This window comes from Physella acuta, unplaced genomic scaffold, assembly GCF_028476545.2.
Source record: "Physella acuta isolate Inbredline_101_S28 unplaced genomic scaffold, ASM2847654v3 ptg001766l, whole genome shotgun sequence".
In the NCBI taxonomy this organism is placed as follows: Eukaryota; Metazoa; Mollusca; class Gastropoda; family Physidae; genus Physella; species Physella acuta.
The window spans coordinates 58,348-80,898 of record NW_026733276.1 but is presented as its reverse complement, the minus strand read 5'-3'; the positions used below and the strand labels follow the sequence as shown (position 1 = coordinate 80,898).

At 30.9% G+C, this 22,551-nt stretch overlaps 1 protein-coding gene across 1 annotated transcript; it reads right to left on the bottom strand.

The window, feature by feature from the left end:
- Positions 1 to 712: 712 nt before the first annotated feature.
- LOC131930380 (coiled-coil domain-containing protein 18) lies at positions 713 to 21,402 on the bottom strand. The gene is made up of 32 exons (XM_059286837.1): positions 20,792 to 21,402; positions 16,739 to 16,892; positions 15,960 to 16,133; positions 15,021 to 15,127; positions 14,745 to 14,873; positions 13,209 to 13,305; positions 12,875 to 12,996; positions 12,542 to 12,645; positions 12,272 to 12,420; positions 11,826 to 12,001; positions 11,549 to 11,679; positions 11,179 to 11,405; positions 10,820 to 10,954; positions 10,575 to 10,685; positions 9,881 to 10,015; positions 9,580 to 9,774; positions 9,255 to 9,422; positions 8,342 to 8,484; positions 8,023 to 8,186; positions 7,436 to 7,536; positions 6,868 to 6,974; positions 6,481 to 6,580; positions 6,018 to 6,134; positions 5,491 to 5,634; positions 5,140 to 5,219; positions 4,565 to 4,682; positions 3,993 to 4,136; positions 3,210 to 3,422; positions 2,490 to 2,704; positions 2,263 to 2,333; positions 1,816 to 1,876; positions 713 to 1,548 (listed from the first exon to the last, which is right to left on the bottom strand). Exons 1-32 carry the CDS (start codon positions 20,980 to 20,982, stop codon positions 1,413 to 1,415), a joined length of 4,419 nt encoding a protein of 1,472 aa, XP_059142820.1. The 5' UTR covers positions 20,983 to 21,402; the 3' UTR covers positions 713 to 1,412.
- Positions 21,403 to 22,551: the final 1,149 nt, after the last annotated feature.

Below are 22,551 nucleotides of genomic sequence, written 5' to 3'. Positions count from 1 at the left end.
TTATAACCTTAATCTTAACCTTCGATCATGTCTTGTCCCCAGCAAACATTAACCAAATAAAAGAACACAAACGTATTCAAACTAAGAGAAAAAAAATTGGTGATATTATTATTTTTATATTATTATAAAAATATCAAGACATTCTTAGTAAAAAAAAAACGATGACAATATGGATAATGAAAAATGAAATATATTAGTTAATTTTGCTGCACAAATTAAGTTTTTATTCAGTTTAGGAATGGATATCAATTCAGATACATTCAAACTATCATAGTACTGTATCTAAATTGTTAGAGAAATTTAAAATATTTCTGAGAAAAGATATTTACTTTTTAAATATGTACACAGGAATACTGTTACAAATCTCTTCATAAACAAGTTTTTCTATGCTTTACAGTAATGTATATATAAATTGGACGGAAGAAAAAAGAACTTTTTTAGTGCCACTAAATGCCATTTAAATATCTAATGCTTTAATGTAGGTAGAAGAAAGTTTTACAAGTGAAACCACAAGTTTTTTAAAAAATTAATTCAGATAGAAAATAAATTTTGTGTAATAACAAAAACAAAATTTATTTAATATTTCAAAGAACTATTTCTTCAAAGTTTTTTCAGTTTTATAAATGAAAGTTAATAGTTGATTAATTAAGTAAATAAAAACCAAGCAATTCAATTTTTTTTTTAAAGAAATTTTTTTTATAAAACAAAGATGTTTTATGTACAAAGTGGAGTTTTATTAAAATTAAGATCATCAGAAGTGACATGAAATCCGAAAACCCTCACAAGAATTCATTAATGCAGCTTTATATAAGCTGGCTTATCAAAAGAAAAATAAATTCAATATTTTTTTTTAAATAATCTAATGGCACTGAAAAAATACAAATATAAATTTTGATATTACAAAAGTCACCTACCAGTAATTCAGATCAATTTTACTAAATATTCAGGAAGATCTTATACTACTTAATCAAGATTTAAATGTATATGCAAACCATCTCTAATAAGGAATCAATCTTGAGAACCTTTGAGAATCACAAGTTTAAAACTTGAATAAGCTAAATCAGTGCTAAATCTGCATTGACTAGATATAAAATACAAATACTAAGCTCTTTCTAATCATTCATATTGCTCAGTAAAATTACATGACACTGAAAATACAGTACCTTTATTTTAGCTTTTTAGAGTTTAAAATGAGCCTAGTTTTGTACATAACTGAGGGAGTGCATGTTAAAGTATGAAGAGAGAATGAATCTCAAGATGTTTCTGTCCTGTCTTTTTATCATTTATTTTATAAAAAGTGGCTATAAAATAAAAAAAGATGTTTATTAGAAACAAAATATTTTTTTAAATGGCTGTTTTTTTTATAAAGGGAATCAATTTTATGTAGTAAAATAAATGATGTTTCTTTTTAACTAACACTGTCCTCCAACTTTGCAGATGTTACTGTGTGTAGCTTCTGGTGTTTTTTTTTCAATGAACTTCAGTTCTCTTTCTATTTCTTTCTGGCGAATTTCATTTGAGCGAATTTGTTCTTGCACATTTGACACTCTAAAAACAAAATATCACTATTTGAATAAAACTATATTAACTGTGAATATATAATTATGCAAAAGGTGTCTGAAAAAGAAATGGTCTGCTATTTATGTAGCCAGAAAGAATTAGCTGGATCTATTCTTATTAAACTAACTGAATATTTTATTGAATACAAAGAATAAACAAAATAATTTAACCTTACACTCCTAACAAGCTAAAAAACTACAGCTTTTTTTTATTTTAAAAGATAGCGTAATAAAAATATAAAACTAAATAACTTACCCTACGCTGGTTCGATGACTTGAGTCTACTTCTCTGTCATTGTCATTTGATTCCCTAGAGTCTAAAAAATTATAAATAGTTACCCAATTATTGTAAATTAGTATTTACAAACATTATTTTTCAATAATATCAAGAAACAATGAATGAATACTTAACAAGAGGGGGAGGGGGGGGGGGGGTATCCAATTATTTTAAATTAGTATCTGTAGCTACTCTAAATATTTTTATTCTATAATAGTTTCCCTTTTGGACCTGATGGTCCATAAAGTAGAAGAAGTTGATTGTGTGGTAAGTACTTATTAGGGCTGGGTGAACTCAGAGGCTTTCAGTTTAGCAGTCTATGGTCCGACCATGCTGTCCCATGCTTCAAGATACTATGACTAGTGAAAATAAGACTGTCTCTTTTTTTTTAAAGTTTTTAAACTGAGAAAAGAAATAAGGACATACCATGTAAGTTTTCTCTAGGTTTGTCTGTTATGGATTCTGTCCTCTCCTCTTCTCCATCTGATTTCCACTTACTGTCAGAAGAAGAAATTTAGAGAAACATTAATATTTTTTTGTTTTATTTTTTTTTTTAAATCTTGAAAATAAATTTGCTTTAATCTTCCTTAAATTTAAAAAAAATAAATCAAATGATTGTAAAACTTAAATAGAAAAGATTGAAAATAGCTTACTGCTTGTTGGGGGCAAGGTTAAACCTGCCATTTTGATGCTGAGATAGCAGGAGAGGAACGGGACTGTCTACATTGTCCTGGCCATAACTGTCAGGATGGCTGCACTCATGATCAGGAATGTTACTGTTGTTTGAGCAGCGATTATTACTAGAGCAGTTATCTCCACACCTGTCTGTACTACAAAGCCTTAATTTCAATCGCATCACTTCAGAATCCTGAAATAATAATAATAATAAAAGCATTTAATTTACAGCAGAATAATGCATTAGCTTTTAACACATAGCTCACCAGTAGTGAAGCTAATGTAGAAGTCCTACAAGCCCCAGATGGAAAATTGTGGAATAGCAACAACCAAGTAGATATTTTTTCTCTGCAATTTTATAATTTATTCAATCTCAATTTTTATTCTCTACTATAAATGTAATCAAGCGTATGCTTGGAAAAAATGTTAACTGCTTGAAGATAAGAATTTGCTAAACACAATAAGATAGATATTGTTATGGTAGAGCCTAACAGATATAATTTGTTTTAAAAACTAAAAATGCCATGTCTGGCTAAAAAGACGTTTTCTAGTTACCTTAACTACTCCCTTTCTCCCACTATAGTTACCAATGCTTTTAAAAATTAATATGTAGGACCCAAAGATGATGAATTATGATGTGATTATAGCTGACCTTTACCTAGAGTGATGTTACGAAAGGTTGAAGATTGTTAGTTTACCTTGAGATTTAAGCATTCTTTACACTGCGCTATCTGATCCTCTCTGTCAGCTAGTTTGCTGCTTAGATCTTCAAGTTCTCTGTTCATGCAATCTAACTTCTGATGGCAGCATTTTTCTACTTGAGAGAGTTGTCTTTGGCATGCCGCTAACTTTTGAAGTAAGCATGCGTTATTTTCTTCAATTTCACCTTGGAAGATGCGCAGTGATTCATTCTGAAAGAACACAAATAAATAAAAGAATGACCATTAAGAAAACAAAGAAGAAAACTTCTCAATTGGCTAGAAACTAGACTGGATTTTTTAGTCAAACATTTGAAGTTAAACAAACAACAGAAACTTTTCTGTTTTAAACTTTTAGTACAATAATGTTGTAAAAGAATTTTTGTTTTTGAAACAAAAATTCAAATTAAAACAAATAGAAATTTAAATCAAGTAATAATTTATGGATGTTTTTTTAAAAACTAATACTAATACTTGTTTAATGTGCATGTAGATAAAAACTGATTTTAACAATTAACTCTATTCCAAAGTATAAAGAAAATTTTGTGTTAATAATGATAGGTGAATTTAAAGATTCTCAATCCAAAATCATTTTACTGTAACTGAGAGAGCTTAGTTGGCGAGGACAGGGGGGTAAAAATCAAATCTCAGGGTCATATGACATAACATTTTCTTACAAATATAATCATTTACCATTGCAGTCCCATCTACCATGTAAAACTCAATTCTTCAATAAAATTCTAAGCAACTTATAAATCAAACTCATCTAAATGAAATACCTACCTCTTTTTCAAGTCTACACTTCATTTCTGCCATTTGATTTTGAAGTTGGCAAGTCTCATTTTCTAATCGACATGTGAGGTGTGCAGCTTTACTGACTAAACAATTCTTCTCTTCTGCTAGGTGTTCAATTTCACAGGCTCTTTGCTGTAAATAAGAAAATGAGCTGTTTTTTTTTTTTATACATATATGTATGCAAAGTATCTTTTAACTAGAATAGAATTCAGTAATATTACAAATCTGATTTTATATATCAGATGGAAAATCCTGTAAAAATAATCTCATTAGTTCAGCATTTATTTGTCACTCAAAAGTGGACCCAGAAAGCCTAAATTTAGCAAAGACTTGATTTGCCTTGCCACAGATTAGTAATGACAGATTTCTATGCTAAATAAAAAAGCAGCTTGTCTCAAATACAAAAGGAAAAATCTTAATGCTAAACACATTTGCCAAGTTCAAGTTAAAAAGGCAGGTAAAATGTATACAATGATTATTTGGGAAGGTGAATTCTATTTATAAAAAAAAGCATATATGGGTAAAAATCAAATAAGAACTTATGGTTTTTTAATCCTTACAGCAAGAATATTTCTAAGGTCGTCACATTCCCGCCTTGCTCTATCACATTCTCTGTTACAGACACATAAGCTTTGCTGTGTGTCAACCAATTCTTGATGTTTTTGCTGCAAGTGTTCTCTGTAGCACAAACAACAGACAGTTTTTTAAAAATGAAACTGTATATCTTTAATGTTCTTATTATAACACTGTATTCAAATGAGGTTATTTTGCAGATGTTTAGCTTATCTTAAAGCTGTGATGTTATATTGTTTATAATCTAATAGTAATTAATTTTTTAAACATTTAATTATTTCTACTATTAATCGTACCTCTTACGTTCTAAAATTTATTTAAGAAATACTTTGATTTGTTAAAATGATAAAATATTAATATTATCAAGTTCAAAGTTGTTGGAATATCACAATGCTTTTATTAAAGCCTCCTCCCCTCTAGTTGTAACTAGAAGTACATTTAGTATTTTTCGCAATACCTAAAAATAAAATTTTTTCCCTTTATGGTTGGGGTGGGTAGGGCTAGTAGAGAAGTCCTATAGACCTCAGTCAGAGAACTGTGAAACCAATAAACTGCATCTTACCGTGTTACTCTAAGTTCTTGAGACAACTCAGCATTTTCTGCTCTTTGTTCACTTAACGCTTTGCCTAGACATTCTCTTGTCTATAAAAAATAATTCAAACAGAATCTATTCATAGTACTTTGGTAAGAGACATTTCTATTAATAGCTTCATGTTAGACTACAAGTTTACACTACAATAATTGTAACAAATATTAACATTTTATATCTGTTAAATACAAGTTAAATAAATGCTATCACATTTCTAAACACATCCTTCTGTGGCACACTTTTGAGAGTCAGACCCTTTGGTGTGTTATGTCATTTAAGGAAAACCAGATAACCCCTAAGAACATGCAAGCATACAATGTTTACCTCTTCACATTCCTTGAGCTTAAGTTGACAAGCATTCCAGTCTGAACATAATCGAGCATTCTTCTGCTCCAAAACACAAGCCTCATTTGCCTTCTCATTTAGGTTATGCTGGCATCGCGTTAAACAGTCGTCAAGATCTGCAATCTAAATAATAGCTCAGTGTATATTCAGCAGTTTATTTTTCTTCCATTTATACAAACTTTAGCTACACAAGTATTTCCATCATTGATAAAATGTTAATAATGGTTAAAAATTATTCAGTACAAAATAATAAAGACTATCAATAAACCTTTACTTCTTTTAACTTTTCTCTCAATTATGCTAAAATATGTTTGGTTTCAAAAAAATTCAACAGCTTGGAGTTAAATATAAAATCTACAGTAGGTTCTTATAAAACAGCATGTCAAGGTTTGTTTTTGTATGCTGAAATAAATGAGTTAGGGTCAGCTTTAAGGTCAATGTAGAAAAAAGAACTTTGAAATGCCCTGACATGTTCCTGTGTTCTCAATAATAAAAGACACAATTACCTGCTTTGATTTATCGCAAAGCTCACACTCGTATTTCTTAAGTTGTTCATCAACTCGCTTCATTCGCTTTTCAATATCTTTATTCAGATTTTCTATAGCTTTCTCAAGTTCATCAACCTAATAGATAGGGAGAAAATGCACAGAAACATTCAATTATGTATTTACATTTATATACATTTATAGATCTAAATACAGTTTTTTGATTAGCCTGGAAACACTTGAAATGAAAAATAGCTTAAGACAGATAAATAATGATGTTCCAAAAAAATAATAGATATCCACTATACATTATTTAACACCAAGTTCTTTTGCCAATGAGAAATAGTCCAAAAGTTAAACAATTTGCTGTATATATAAAAATTATGAACTTTAATACTAACACCAAGAGATAACAATATCAATTATAACAATAATTATATACCAAAGTAATCATAGAATAAAATCTGGTCATATGAAGTCTTACCCGAGCTATTCGCTCATGAAGTTTGCAATTTAATTCTTCTAAAGTGCAATTTTGCATTCTAATCTCCTCGCATTTGTCCCGCAGTTCCATCTGACTTCGTCTGTGATAGAAAACAAAAAGAAAATTGCATATACTATACAGTGCAGTAATGTATCTACACTTTAGTTTAATATCTTATTAAAAACTAGAATAAAATTTTCAATTTTTTTTTGTTTTATCCACAGCATGAATTGTCAAGTTAAAAAAATAAGCCATCCATAGTGTGCTGTTGTGAATGCTGTAGACATATTTTGAAAAATTTGCACTTTAACAATCAAAATTTTTCAAATGAAGAAGAATTTACCAATATAGATATTTAAATAAATTAAAATTACACTGATAACTTACTTAAGTGCTTCTTCACACTCGCACAACATCTTGGACTGACATAGAAGCTCTTCTCTGCAACTTTTGATTTTATCTTGGAGAGAAGCAGATGCGCCGCCGCTAGAATTCTACAAATTAAAGTTACTTCATTTAATTACAAAAAACTGTATGACATAAAATTATAGTAATAGTTTTTAAAAATGTAATAACTTATAATAATTCATTTTACTATTTGTATTTTGAAAAAAAAAGTTTTCACATCTAAGAAAGGCTTCAAATGTTCAACTATCAAATAATTAGTTTATAATTGTATAATTTAAAAAATTAATCAACTTAAAATGTAATCAACCTCAATCTGTACAGACATTAAGTGTACTCACCACATAGAGCAAAATTTTAGTGCAGAATTTTACTTAATACTTTAAAAAACGTTTACTTACTACTTCCTGTGAAGAAAGAATTATAAAAAAAATTAATTTTCTTAGAGATCAATGATGAAAATACATTTCTCATAACATCACAGAATCAAAAAGAAATATATAAAACTATTTCTAATTTTAGTATGTAGAAAGATAACTATGAGACCTACTTCTTGTAAGCACTTTAGTTTTTCTTGTAGCTCCTCAATAAATCGTTGACAACATTTGATTTCTTGGTCTTTATTACATACTATACTCTCTAAATCACGTACTAAATGAAAAGACATTTTTCTAATTAATTTTTCGGTCAGAAAATATTTTACTAGACAAAAAGTGGTGATATTGAAGATGTCTTTTTATAAATTATGCTTAAAATAATAGGTTTTTATAATTAATTTAAAAAATGCAAGAAATAAAGTGAAGTGCCATTTATAAATATTGCCAACAATATTCAGAGCGCATAAATAAAAATAATGAAAACCCCCTATGTCTATTTAATTGTTGAACATCAGGGTTTTATTATTAAAACCTGAGATGTTACCCTAAAAAAAATGACTGCTGAGCATTATACATAACATTAAGATCATAACTATAAAAGCAATGAGAAAATGTTGATTGTCTAGTTAGAAATATAATTTAGAAATTGGAGGGGAGTGGGAACTGGTGGAGTGGCATTTTGTGTTATGTGTTGTTGCAGGGGAGGGAGGGATTAATTAGAAATCGGACTTTATGCCCACACATTATACCATCAACTTACTGCAGTCCATTTTCTGTTGAAGCTGTCTGCATAATTCTTGATTGTCTTTTTCCATTTTGCTAAGCTTGTCTTGTAAGCAACAAGCTACTTCTTTACATTTTGTCAAATCTCGACACAAGCTATTTTTCTCTCCCTGTAAGCAGTCCAATAGTGAACACTTTTCACTGTAAAATGTAAACAAACCCAAGGTTATCATCAGAAACATCTGTTCAAATAAAATGTTTCAAGCTTATAAGGCAAAATATACAGTAAAACTTATTAGCCAAATTAAACATTAAAGCTTTTTAGGCACACTAAACAAGACGTCTGAGATACTTACGAGAGACAATTCTTCAGCTTGTTAATTTCTTCATGTGTACACTGTAAATTATTTAGTGCCTGAGATAAACGACGTTCTAATTCTTCTGTCTCTTTCATGTAGCAGGCTTTATCTTTCAGCATTTGATTTTCAGCATTTTTTAACTGAAATTTAAAAAATAATAATAGAAAATTCAACTTATTTTTTGAGCATTGTTTATGACAAAAAAAGTTTTTAAAAAAATAGCTAAGCTTCACTTATGTTTTTTTAGCTTGATAACCTGTAATGTAATTGATCAAATAAAATTTCATTGGCATTTGAGCAACTGAGACAAAAACAAAATCTACTTTAATTATCTCCCTGAAATAATTTATCTCTGACTAAATTCTAACCCAGGTTTTAGAACAGTTGCACTTTCAATCTCCTGAACACCGCTCACATAGCAGGCTCATCATATAATTAAATAAAATTATCCAAAAAAATTCAAGTTATGTTATAGGCCGTATTCACATTGGTTTATGCAAAAAAAAACACTATAACAATGTTAAAGGGGACAAACCAAATCATGAGTAAAACACCCTAACTTATTATATTTAGTTCAGAAGGGTTACTTAAGTTATCAAAAGTGACATTATTAACATTTGGTTAGAAATTAGAATTATCATTACGGAGTAATGAGTGGGCATGGTTAGGTAGTTGAGTGCACTGCTAACCTGAAAGTTTGGTACTTTTGATTGTAGTCAGACTGATGTCTACCTAACTCTGATCGGTACTGAACTCAGATTATGGAAAGTAAAGATAGATGCGGTCACAAAACCTTTATTTGCTCCAGTAACAACAGGTCCCAAAGGGTAGCTTCACTTACAGTGTAATAGCCTAAATGTAAAAACTGCACATACAATAATGACCACATTACAATTCCTTTCTTCCTTACCTTTTCAGTTAGACAACAAATATTATTATCAGCTGCTTTCAACTGATTGTAGGAATTAGCCAGTTTAACATTGGCATCTGCTAACGTTTGTTCAAGATTACAAACTTCTTCTGTGCGACACTTGAGATCTTCTGTTACTTTGCGAATTTCTTCTTTTAAATGTTTTATCTTTAAAATATATAAAGAAAATAACATTTACACTTAAAAGCATAAACATTTTTTAAAAATAAATCATTACACATGTTCATAAAAGTCAAAATACTCTCAAGAATTATAACGAATTGTGTAAAAAAGAATTGAAGTTTGTTAAAGAAAGTCTACTTACGCAACCATCTCTGTTGCTTAGTTCACATTCGAAATGATTTTTTATCTTGTCCATGGTCTCCAGGTGCATTTGAACTTCGTTCTTGCACATCATAAGAGCACATTCCAGATTTTTTATTTGTTCATTTGATTTACAAATCTTTTGTTGGTACGATTCGAGAAGTTTACAATGCAATTTATCTTTCTCCTCTATCGTCTAGATATAGCAAAAAAATTGTTGAGGTTAATTTTTTACACTGATTAATTGAGGCAACTAAATACCATCAAAATAAAAACATAATTTAAGTTAAAAACACACATACCACTTTGAGTTCATCAATTTGAAGATCTAAACAACGTATGTGATCTTCTTTAGCTCTAAGACAACGTTTACATTCCTCCGAGTTTTTAGTGAGATTGTTCAGTTTTTGGCGCATTGAATCATTATCAGAAGTTAGCTATAATGGAAAAAATAAATTCATTAAAACTGCATGAGACAAAAACCTATAACACAATTACAGAGAAGTAGGTGTAGATAAAATTCATTAAACTCTTTGCAAACTAGCAAGAAAAAAGAATCCTGAATTTGCGATTAGAAAAAAAATGTTTTTAAAAAAGGAGGCTGATGTTACTTGAATAATATTGAATAAAATTAAATGAGTTATCAAACAATTAGCCTGTTAAAGATATGTAGACACAAATGTAACTAGCAAGAAAGTTCTAAGTAATCATTGCCAGACATAAAGTTCTAGAGTTCATCTACCCAACTCTAGGAAATCTTCTGATATCAGAGACTAGATATTTCGCTGTCTATATAGTCAAAGTTTCTAAGCTAAATTTTAAAGCCTGCCGTTTTGTCATCTTAATTAAGTATCACTGATACAATACAATTAAAGTATATTTCTAGAAAACATGTACAATTCTGTTTTGAAAATATTCTAACTGATGACTAGGAAATTTCTTTTCACACCTTTCATATTATACTTCAGCATAGAAAAAGTTCAACCAATTACATACCTGATCTGTTTGCTTCTGATATTCATAAATTTGTTGACTAAGGCATTCGCTCTTTTTCTCACTTTTTTGTTGTAGACAACGCATATCTTTTTGTAACTTGACGATCTGATTCTGTATCAAATTGAAATTCGATAGGATTTAATAACCAGCTCTAATCTTTTTTAAAATAAACAAATAAAATATTATAACCTCTATGAACAGTACTATGTAATTTCATTTTTTTTCTTATTGTCTAGGAGACCAACCTGCAGGTCCTGGATGGAAGATTCCTTGCATTTAAGAATTTCCTCAAGTTCTTTGATCCTGTCTTCTGCTGCTTTGAGCTGTTCGAGGCTCTCATTGCTTCCAGAGCTTGCAAGTTTCAGTCTACGCTCACAACACTAAATAACAATGCATTCCTGGCTTGTATTTTAATGTTTTATCAAAATATTATGTTAATCTCATGTGCCAATATTGGCCAACATAAAATTAAATTAAACTATAATGGCTGTTTTTTTTCTTATTTATAGTAAAATACAGCAAAAGAAATATTATAAACATTTTTTAACAAAAAAAAAAAAAAACAAGCTAAGAAAGAACTTTAAAAATTTCTACTCATCCTTACATCTAAATCTTTTTCAAGAATACCGATTCTCTGAGCTTTCACGCTGTTGTCTTCTTGGAGACAGACAACTTGATGATTCCGTTCGTTGAGGCGAGTGTCCAAACATTGAATTTGTCGTTCTCGCTCTGCAATTGTATGAATAGCCTCATCCAGTTTTAAGTTTAAGTTTCTTTTGTCATCTTCTAAAGCGCAAACAGCGCACTCAAGTTCTTGATTGGCCCGTACACCTGAAATTTAAAGAAAATTGCTAATATTTATTTCAAAATTAAGTTCAATCTTTTATTTTTAAATTAAGAAAACAAAAGTTTCTTTCTAGAACTAAATACACAAGTAACCATTTTAAAAAGCTAAAAGAACTCCAATAGTTTACCTCCTTCAACTTTATCCATCAGAACTTTGAGTTCATCATGCAAATTCTGGTATGTTCTGTCATCTGCATCTCTTTGCTTCAAATCATATCGTAGACGCTGGATTTCACCATCCATGTTACTGAATAGATTTCTGCAAAATTTTTAGAGAACTTTAAATACAATTCCTTAAGTTCAATAATATATTAGAAATAATTGAAAACAATAAATGAATTTTTTTCCTAGTCTTGATAAAACAATGTAGTAAATGAATTTACTTACGAGAATTTTTTTACCTACCGTAACTCTCCCATCATTGTTGCTCCTCCTCCCTCACAACTAAGTCCATTATTATTTGAGTTCAGTTCTGCAAGGCCATTATTATTTTTATTCAATTCTGCATTTAAAGCATTTAGTGTGTCAGGCCACATCCTCATTTCATGTTTGGTCTGTAGACTAAAATTACCACTATCATCCTGAAAAATAAAACTTGTATTTTTTTTTTAAGTTTACACACATATATTTTATTTTTTTTAAACTTAAATATAAAATAAGTAAAAAGAAATGTATCTACAAAGTCAAGTAGTAATAATAAAATTACATTGACTACTTTTAATTGTTTGGATTTTTTTCAAGTTTATTTTTCAAGGTAAAAGCTGATTAAAATGCATTCCTCGTCTTTAATCAAGTCTTTTATTATGTATATTCCCTGGCTTCCCCTGCCTCTAAAAAAAAGTTTAACATACCAGAACATTTTTGTTTTGGTTATGATAGATCTGTACAAGTAAATCTGCAATTTCTTGGGCCATTTTGCGATGCTCCTTCATTTCAGTCTCTAAGAATAATTTCTCTTTCTTTATTTCTTTGGTTTCTTTCAATTCTTTTTCTAACTTATCTATATGCGGGGAAAAAAATCTTTGTTTTATTTAGAGAATATTTAGGATATAATGCTAAAAAATCCGTAGAATGCAATCATAAATAAATAAAAGATTAGATAGTACAAATAGTGGGATTACCAAGATCAGCAACCAATTGGTCCAACTGCTCTTGCAATCCATTTTTTTCATCTTCAACTTCCAACCTTCGAGTTGTTTCCATTTCCACATCATTAAGAAGTCGGCTTTAAAAATTAAGAAAATAATACTTACTTCATTTTTAAAACATTTTTTCATGGATTGAATAATTTTGGAAAAAAATACAAAAAACATATCACAATATAAATTGAGCATATTAATTCTGAAAATGATCTTAATCTCCAGTGACTTACCTATCCATAAACCACCCCATCTCCATATCTTGCCCCTCAAAATTTTATTTTTAAGCTGTGCTTATCCTGTTTGTATACTTACTTGATTTGTGCTTCCTGGGATGACACTGAAGCTTGAATCTCAGTGAGCTGTTCCACGACATCATCTCTTTCTTGAGAGGTTCTAGTCACGGCATCACGGAGCTCATCTTCAACCTTTTCCATCTGAAGTGATGGAAGGAAATTTTAGGAGAGAAATTTTAGGAGGGAAATTTGTATAGGTTGATAGTTTTTATATTGTATGTTTTACCCTTCCAGAGATTAAACACAAATGTTTTAACTAATAAGCTATGCCATCATATTAATATAGGCTTTCTGGTATCTTCAATATAGTTACTTCAACCAAAATGTATACTGAAATAAAAGCTTGATATTACCTTCTTAACCTTATCTTTTATCCTTCTCTGGTAATCTTCCAGCGAATCATGAGCCTCCATTAAATTTTGTAAAGCTTCATCTCTCTGTATTTCAATGCTGGTTAACAATAAAAATATACCTTAAAAAAACTAATTTAATTAAGTTATAATGAATAGTGTCATCTTTAATTAAGACTTGGCAGAATTCATGTGAAGTTTCCAAAAAATTTCCAATAAAACCTAATAATGTAGATTTATAATAATGTAGATTATTTCTAAATTCCAAGTACCTTTTAAAGGTAATTCTAATTCTATTTTACAGGCTGTAATAAGTATAGTAAATTTTGAAGTATTCTGGTTTTGCTAACTTCCTGACCCTAATCCTAATCACTCTATGATATTGTATTACCCTACTGGCAAAAAAGAAAAAAAAGTAAATAAATTTGGGATAATATTCTTTTTAATAGAAAATAATTGCTTTGACTAGTAGTATAAAATAGACTTAGATCTATTTCCCATCCTAAATCCATAAATCATAGCCATAAACTTTAACTTTATCTAACCCTACATTTAGTTAACCTTTAATAAGTTTTAATAAATAAGTTTCTTTTACCATTTAGAAGGAAATGTTTTGTTTCAGATCTGCTAATAGATCTAGATCTAGATCTAATAAGTAACTAGTAGACTTTGGCTTTAATAAAACAGTAGCAATGTATTCAAGTAAACACTGCAAACTAGACAATCCAATTTTCTGGCAAAGTTAAAATTATTGTATTATTTTAAGATTTTGGTTGTGTAATTGAAGATGACCAAGTAGAATTCAAGCTAGATCTAAATCTAGTATCTTATTTACATTTTTAAGATTGGTTGCTATGGAATATATCTAAAAAAAAAAACATGGACATTATAGTTTTACAAAACAAGTTACTGTGGCTAGATACTAAAAAAAAACCTACTGATTGCAATTAGTGATGGCTTTTAGAATCTACAGGTGTGAAGACAGAGGTTACAGTAACCAGATAAATCAAATAAATGCAGCTAGAGGCCACTTTGTTCAAGGGCAAATTTTCCATTATGGCTGGCCCAAGTAACAGTGTATTCAAAATGTGCTTTCAACATCAGTGTGGCACATAAAAATTGGGAATTCCCAAACCTTGACAGCAATCATGTGCATTATTTTATTACATTTTTGTGTTTAAAAAAACCCCTCATACTAACAATAGATATCTAGATCTAGTAGCATTGTTTTTAAGTGTAGGCCTATATACTCTAATCTTGTATAAGGCACTACAATTAGGATTGGTATTCTAGAATAACATTAGATTTTAAACTGTTGCATTGGATGAAAAACACACTTTGGAATTTTCATAAGAAATCCTACTTTGCTGTTTACAACATTTTGTGCAGTGGGTGGTTTGGAACTTAATGCCTGTGATATTTGAAGTATCACTGTTTATATATATTTGTGTGTATATGTGGTAGATATGATAAATATCTACAGAGAAAAACAAAATGAAAGAGTATCAAATTAAGTGAAAACCAACTACTGGCACTTACGCTCTTTTATTATGTGTAGTTTCTTTCAACTCCAAACGAAGATCAGCATTTTCAATTTCTAGCTGTTCAATCTTTTTTTGAAGTTCAACATTTCTTTTGGCTCCTTCTTCAATGTGACTTTCAGCATCTCTAAAAATAATATGCAGTAAATACTGAGTTAGCTAGTGGCTAAAAAGAAAAATAGATAGTGACATTAACATAAACTTTAATTTAGAAACCATAATAAAATTATAGAACACAGAAAGCAGAAACATGAAAACTATGACTTTAACATACCTTAGTGCTTTATCTTGAGCTCTATTTTCAGCTACCAGGCCTTCAATGCGATCTTCTAAATCCGGAACTTTCTTTGCAAGTTCAGAAGATTTTTGTAATGATGTTACCTTAAATAAAATTGGTAAGCAATTTAATTTCTCCAAAATTAACTATCAACTTCAACCTGTGTTTTCTTACCAAGCCCTTATTACAATACTATTTTGTAATTAATACAAAAGGCAAAATGACATAATACAACCCTTTAATCTTTTTCTTTTGTTGATTAAACGACCTCAGTTATCTTATATTTTTGTTTTGACTTAGTTAAAACCTAAGGATAAACTGACATAAAGTGGCATTAGTAATAATCAAAGAGTTCTGGTTCAGCTATTGAAGAATCTATATATATAATTCTCTTCTTCGAGCCGTTAGAAAACAAGCTGCAAACGCTCTCCCTACCTCCCCACCCCTACATGGTTTTAGTGAGCTGTGTTCACTCTAAATGTTTACAAGCAGAGCCAACGATTTTAAACGTAGGGGGGGGGGGGGAGGAGGAGGGGGGGAGGGAAGGAAGGGGGGGGGGGGGGTTATGGTCCTTAACGAGCTACTTATAGTGTTTTAAAGAAATATTTTCAGTGTCAGCGTTGGTACCGTCGAATTCACAAATTATGAATTATTGAAAATTAGAAACAACTAAATAGCGGCGTATGTTATGCCGCGGGCCGGCTCGTACTATATAAATAACATTTGCCTCATTTAGTTACCAATGAAGCATTTCTATACTCTGTATCAAATTTCATACATTCAGGACCCACCAGCATGTCAGTAAATGGAAACCACAGAAGAACAAATGTTTTATTTCATAACGTGCATTTTAAAGTTACAGAAAACAAACAAAAAAAGTAATGAGAATTACAGTTTTAAAAACAAAGAGTTAATACAAAAGAAAGAGCATCATACCTCCAACTTAGTTTTATGCAGTTCTCCAATTAATCGTTCCACTTCTCTCAACAACCGTTGATTCTGGTGGAACAGCTTTCTCTCATATTTGTTACAATTATTTGTTTCAGTTGAGTCAGTTGAGCATGTGCTATCTGAATCAAATCTCTCATCAGCTTGTGTATACGAGAAGGCCTAAAAGAAAATTAAAAATATATATAAAACAAAGGATTTTTTTTACTTTACCTTTCTATTTGAAACAAATTTAGGAAACAATTTGAGGGGTCTGTGGAAAAAGTACTTAAGTACAATTTTTTTTAAAATTCTGATAAATATTAGTTTGAATTTTTTTTTTTAAATTTAGTATTGTTTAACAGCTTTATTAAATTGAACCATTTGAGTACTTTTTTCCCATAACCCAAATTTACAGGGATGGTTGTAGTGACGCAAGCTTATACTAAGCAGGTCTTAACACATTTTTTTTTTTTAAATTGTGACAAGTACTTTTTCCACCGAACTCTTCAATTTTAAAACAATTTGCTTTAAAAAATTGCTTTGTAAGATTTTTATCAAATCTTGTAAACTTTAGCCAATATTACTCCAACCTTCTTCTTAAACTTAGTAAGGTTTATATATAAACTACACAATTTAGTTATTTTTCTACAAACAAAAATTATGTCATGTTCACATAATAACTTTTTAAAACTAATTCTTAAAGCAGCACTTGTTTGAAAAGCAACAACACATCAATTTTCTACAGTGTAAAAAAGATGTGAAATATGAAAAAAAAAATGACGTACTTGACTTTTGCTTGGAGTACTTCCACGCATGTTATTGTTGGCAAATATTGTGTAGGATTCTGGAGCTGATCTTACACTGCCAGTTCCTTCATAAGACCCTGGAGGTTTTGGCTGATGATTTGGTGGGTAGTTTAAAGAAAATGCCAGATCTGATCTGTAGGGAAAGATTTTTTAAAGTAGTTTTTTAAATTAGTGACAATTCTCTCAAAAACTGAATTGGAACATTTTAACAGCATTTTTTTTCTTTTAAACAAAAACAAAGATGTGTTTATAAGGTTAATTTTACAATTTTTAAATTTTTGCAACTGAAAATTTAGCACTTGAAACAAAATATGAAGAATAAACATCCAGAAAAAAGGTGAATAAGATCTTAACCCTACTGCTAGACCTTAACATGTTTTTATGTATGAAACAAAGTGCTGCTATCTACTCAAAGATAAAGGCAAGTGAAACTTCAAAAGCATGTTTTATCATTTCAAGTATAGATGTTCCTTGAACACAAACAACACATGCCAGAACGTTTTAACATAAAAATAAATGTTTTATTAAAACTTTTTTTTACTCTCTCAATATCGAAGATTTAAATAAATATAGTGTTTCTACCCAAAATTTAGACTACATGCAAAAAACAAGGTTGATTTCCTACCATTTGCATATAAAATTATATAAAGATACAATTTAAAAATGTTTTGTAATTTCAATAAAATGTAATATATTTTTATAATAAAAGCATTTTCCATATGGCATTACCTATCCCTTACCTACACTTGCACATATACCTATCCCTAAGCCTATACTTATATCTAGACCTATATCTAAATCTATGTCTTTACCTATAAATATCCCATCCCTTTCAAGACTGAGATGTCAATCTGATCCCTGCACTTAAACACAGTTCGAAAAAACTGTAGCTCTAACCAAACCCTAATCTTAAACATATCACCATTAAATTTAACATTAGCTAAATGCATACATTAATTTTTAACAGATTATAAATAGTCTATTTGGCCTGCTTCAACACTTAATCCAACACAAACTCCATTTATGCACATTCAGTAGAATAATTAACGAATATCATCAAATTGCATTCCTAATAATTTTTTAACTTGAACATCTTAGTGATTAATCAAATATTTTTTTAAAAATATTTTGAAATACAATATACACAAACCCAATCAATATATATTTAAATAAATATATAAGTGTGTGTGTGGGGGGGGAAGGAAGGTGATTGTTTGTGTGTGTGTGTTTGTTTGTTATTGAAAACCCTAAATTGATTGCATTTTTTTTAACATTTAATTTTTTTGAATTAATTTTTGCAGTTGCAGTTTTTACCAAAAATATTTCTTTACTTTCAGACTTAAGATGTACATGTGGCTTTACCCATTTCCTCTTCATGAAAATTAAACATTCTGACGTTGTTACCTCCCCTTCTATAAATTATAATATTTATATCAACTTTATTGATTTTCTACAGGACAGTAATTGTGTATCAAGATTTTTAATTCTGTATTGCTCTTAGGGCTATGGTCTTAGGAGCTGAAGAACATAGAGTTATGGTGGCTATTAAAACAGTTAAAAATCATGATGGCTCTATAATTATATGAGAAAAGCAAAGAAGCCAAAAAAATCTATCATGAAAAAAAAGCTTAAATTATAAAAAAGATACATTTAAATATTATATAACATCTACATATTTTAAATATCAAAACAAGATGTTTAATTTAATTTGTGAATATAAAATGTATTAAAAAATAGATATATATCATCAACCCAAATGTTTTAATATCATTTTATTTATCATTTTATTTATTTTATTAAGTTTATAGCTTCTTAAACTTATAGGTAAAATTATTGCCTTCTTACTTTTCTACTTTAAAATGGCACAGGACTTTAATTTACATTCAAATTAAAACAACGTACCGCTATGTGAAATTTTTGATCGAATGGCAAATCAAGATAGATTTTAAAAGTGTGGAATTTGCTTTCACTGTATATAATAATCTAGGGGTTTGAAACACACTTAATAACTGTAAAAACACCAACAACTTTGCTATGATGACACTATCCAAACTCTAACCTTATTAGAATTACTATTATGACTTAACTTAATCCAACTATGTCAGGCTAGTGATCATATAACATAAGTAAGTGTGGTAACACATAAAAAATGCAAATATATTTAATATTTATATTATTTTTGGGTTCTTATAAAAAATGCAGGCAGAATAATTTAGTATTGTATTTAGGATTTTTCCTTCTACTTATGATTAGGATTAGAACTATAACATGGGATAGTGGCAATGTTAAAATTGTGGTCAGAGCTAGGGCAAAAATTAAATTCGGGATACTGTGCTTCTAACAAAGAAAATAGCCAATGGTTTAATGAATACCATTACATAATAATGTCCAAAAAGCTTTTAGCCGCATTTTGTAGTTAATTGTATCAAGGTTATTTTATAGCAAGTATTGCTATCTTAACACTGACAGCTACCCAAACTTTGTACTGAACCTGATACAGGTGAAGAAAAAGATTGATATAATTTAAAATTTATATATATGGTTTTTCCAGTATTTTCAACAGACTTACGCTTAGCCTTAGCCATAGGCTTAGAAACAATATGGTAGCAAATTAAAAAATAATCTATATATATAATTCTCTTCTTGGAGACGTTAGAAAACAAGCTGTAAGCGCGCCTTGCAGTCCCCTCTCTTCCTCTCTAGGAAGTCTGGTGAGCTGTGGTTTACGCTAAATGTTTACAATCGTAGAGCCGGGTTTAGTGACGGCTATAAGGGGCAGATAATGTAGTTTGAAACGATTTTAAACTTAGGGGAGATAACGAAGAGGAGTTTGCTTTCAAGGGGGGGGGGGGTAGGGGTTGGGGGAAAGGAGGGGGGGTATCGTCCTTAACGACCATCTGATAGTGTTTTAAAGCAAATATTTTCAGTGGCAGCATTGGAACTGTCGAATTCACAAATTATGATTTACTGAAAAGTAGAAAATAAAACAACTAAATAGTGGCGTATGATACGCCGCGGGTCGGCTCGTTATTATAATTGAAGAAATAATAGAAGATAATAGAAGAAATGTTGGTATCAGAATGCATTCAAAGTTTAAGTAAATCTAGCTATTGCTACACTAGTAACTATTAATATTAGCAAAGATTCTTGTAGACTAGTAGTCTTATCTAATATTTAATATTCTAACTATTTCTTAACACAACACTAAAGCCGAACAAAACACTTAAGCCCTAACAAACATTTAACACTAATCCAACTATAACTAATCAGAGTTAAGCTAGAAAATAATATGATGTGATATCTCATGCGCAGGGGTGTAGCAACCTACTCCAGTGACAGGGCAAACTATCAATCATTTGTGTGGCCCACTCCCCCTAATTATATAAATAGTTATTCTCTTTTACCAGTCAACATTTTGGTGTCACATAACTGATGTGGAAAACAGTTAAATAAGCCCATAAAGCCAAGTATATTCTTAACTTCAACTGTATAATTCAATAATGCAGCTCAGAACAAGCTTGTTGATTTTTAATTTTCTACCCAGTTTGGTACCCCTGTATGGTTGACGTCCAGGGCATATTTCCCCCCCCCCCCCTCTCCCCTAACTATACCTCTGCTCATGCTGGTTTGCCCAGGATTTTAAAAACTATGTTTGAATACATTTTTAATTGATGTGCAAGGAAACCCCCCATACACTAGCAACTGGACCTGGTCATCAACTTTTTATGTTCAATTGCATGAGGTGTGCTGTGTTGTCACTTGTCAGTGTTGGATTTAAATATTTTTTTAGTTGAGTTTACTGTGGCTATATCATGCATGGAGTGTGTAGTGTACTCAACTCTTACTGTGTACACATTGACACTACAACTACACACTGACACTGTTAGCTTTGTCAGTGTTGTGTTATTTTATTCTACAAGAACCTAGATCTAAGTAGTTTACTATAGTGACATTATTCTAGTGTATTACCGTTGTGCAGAGGACAATTACTTTAGCTTTTAAAACAGGACCTCCAAGGCGTGATAAACTTACGTTTCATATAAAGTATCTTCTTCAAGCGTGTTAAGATTTCGAAGCGTTTGTTCAGTTTCCAAAAGCCTTCTTTTCATCTCCGCAAATTCAATAGAAGTCTCTTGAAAAGAACTTAGCTTTTGATTAGATAATGTATTTGAAGTGGTCCTAACCTTAGGTTTAGGACGTATAGATGGAATAATGAAAGACATTTTTTTCACTCGAACAGCGAACTACATAGAGTAGAAACCATCGTAATGATTTTTATATCATTCGGTTTGTATTGTTTACACTACCATGAAAGCAGTAACGGGACCAACTTCCGGTTCTATTTAACTAGTATGCGTTGTAAGCCAAAAATTTATGAAATATAAAATGCGCACGATTTTTTTTTTACACATGTTGGAACTCGATAGGACTTATCTTGTTTTTTGTCGTTTTGTGCATAGAACTGCTCAAAATTTCGCGTTTTGAATAAAAGATGTGAGCATATTCATCCAGAACATTTACTAAAATATTTTATAGCCATAGTGTAGACATTTTTTTATCCCTCTTCGTTTATTCCAATGATGTGATGCATTGTGTTCAAGAGATCTGATTGGTTCTAATTCACGACATTTGCAAAGTAAAACGTCATTAAAAGTGTTGGTGACGTCATAAAAGATTGGTTTCGAGATTATTTTGATCGCTCGATTTAATATTATGTTGGCCTAAGTTAATCTAGGTCCTGCTGCACTCTTTTGCACATGGTTATAAAAAGTAGTGTTAGAAACTAAATTTTAGCGGTTATTTCGCTTTTAAGAAAACTTTTTGTAAACCTGAAATATAAACTGATTAACATACTCTGTTGGCCTAGCTCGGTCTATATTTTACAAAGAAATCGATGTTTACAAAAATCGAACTGCAATTTATTGGGGGTATAGCAGTGGCGTAGCGAGGTCGGGTGTCACCCGGTGCGGCACTTAATGGTGTCACCCCCCCCAAAAGGCGTAGCGACCCTTTCCGGGGACAAACTTTCAAGTTTTCGATTTGCATCCCCCCTCTCAAGTTTTCGATTTGCACCCCCCTTATGTTTTCGATTTGCACCCCCCCCCCCCCTCAAGTTTTTCTCTATATATTTTGCTATTTTTTGCCTTGGTGTCACCCCCTTAATGGTGTCACCCGGTGCGGTCCGCCCCCCCGCCCCCCCCCCTAGCTACGCCCCAGGGGTATAGTCTGAGGTGTGACTTCATTTTAGAGGGGGCGAGGCAGAGGCGTAGCGACCCTTCCCGGCGCCCGGGGACAAACTTTCGATTTGCACCCACCTCCTCCCCCCCCCACCCTCCCCTCAAACTTTAGATTTGCACCCCCCCCCCCCTCAAACTTTAGATTTGTTTTTCCAACCCATTTTGGCGTCCCCTAAGGTCGGCGCCCGGGGACAGATGTCCCCCGCTACGCCTCTGTGGCGGGGTCTGCTTTTTATGACGGTGGGAGGGTGTGGGTAAAAATCTTTTTTAAAAACGTGACGTCATCTACGGATGACCCCTTATTTATACAGCTAGGATAAACTATAGCCATTTTATATCGCCTCATTGTTGTTCGAATCGGATAAGTCGTTTAGATGCAACATTCCGTTTTAAACCTTTTTGTGTGTGTGTGTGTAAATAAATTTAATCCAGCAGAAGATATATAAATGTCAATATCTGAGAAAGCAATTTCAATGTTTCTATTCAAATAATTCAGTATTTTGGTATCTACATTGATTCATTTAAATTTATAGCACACACACACACACACATATC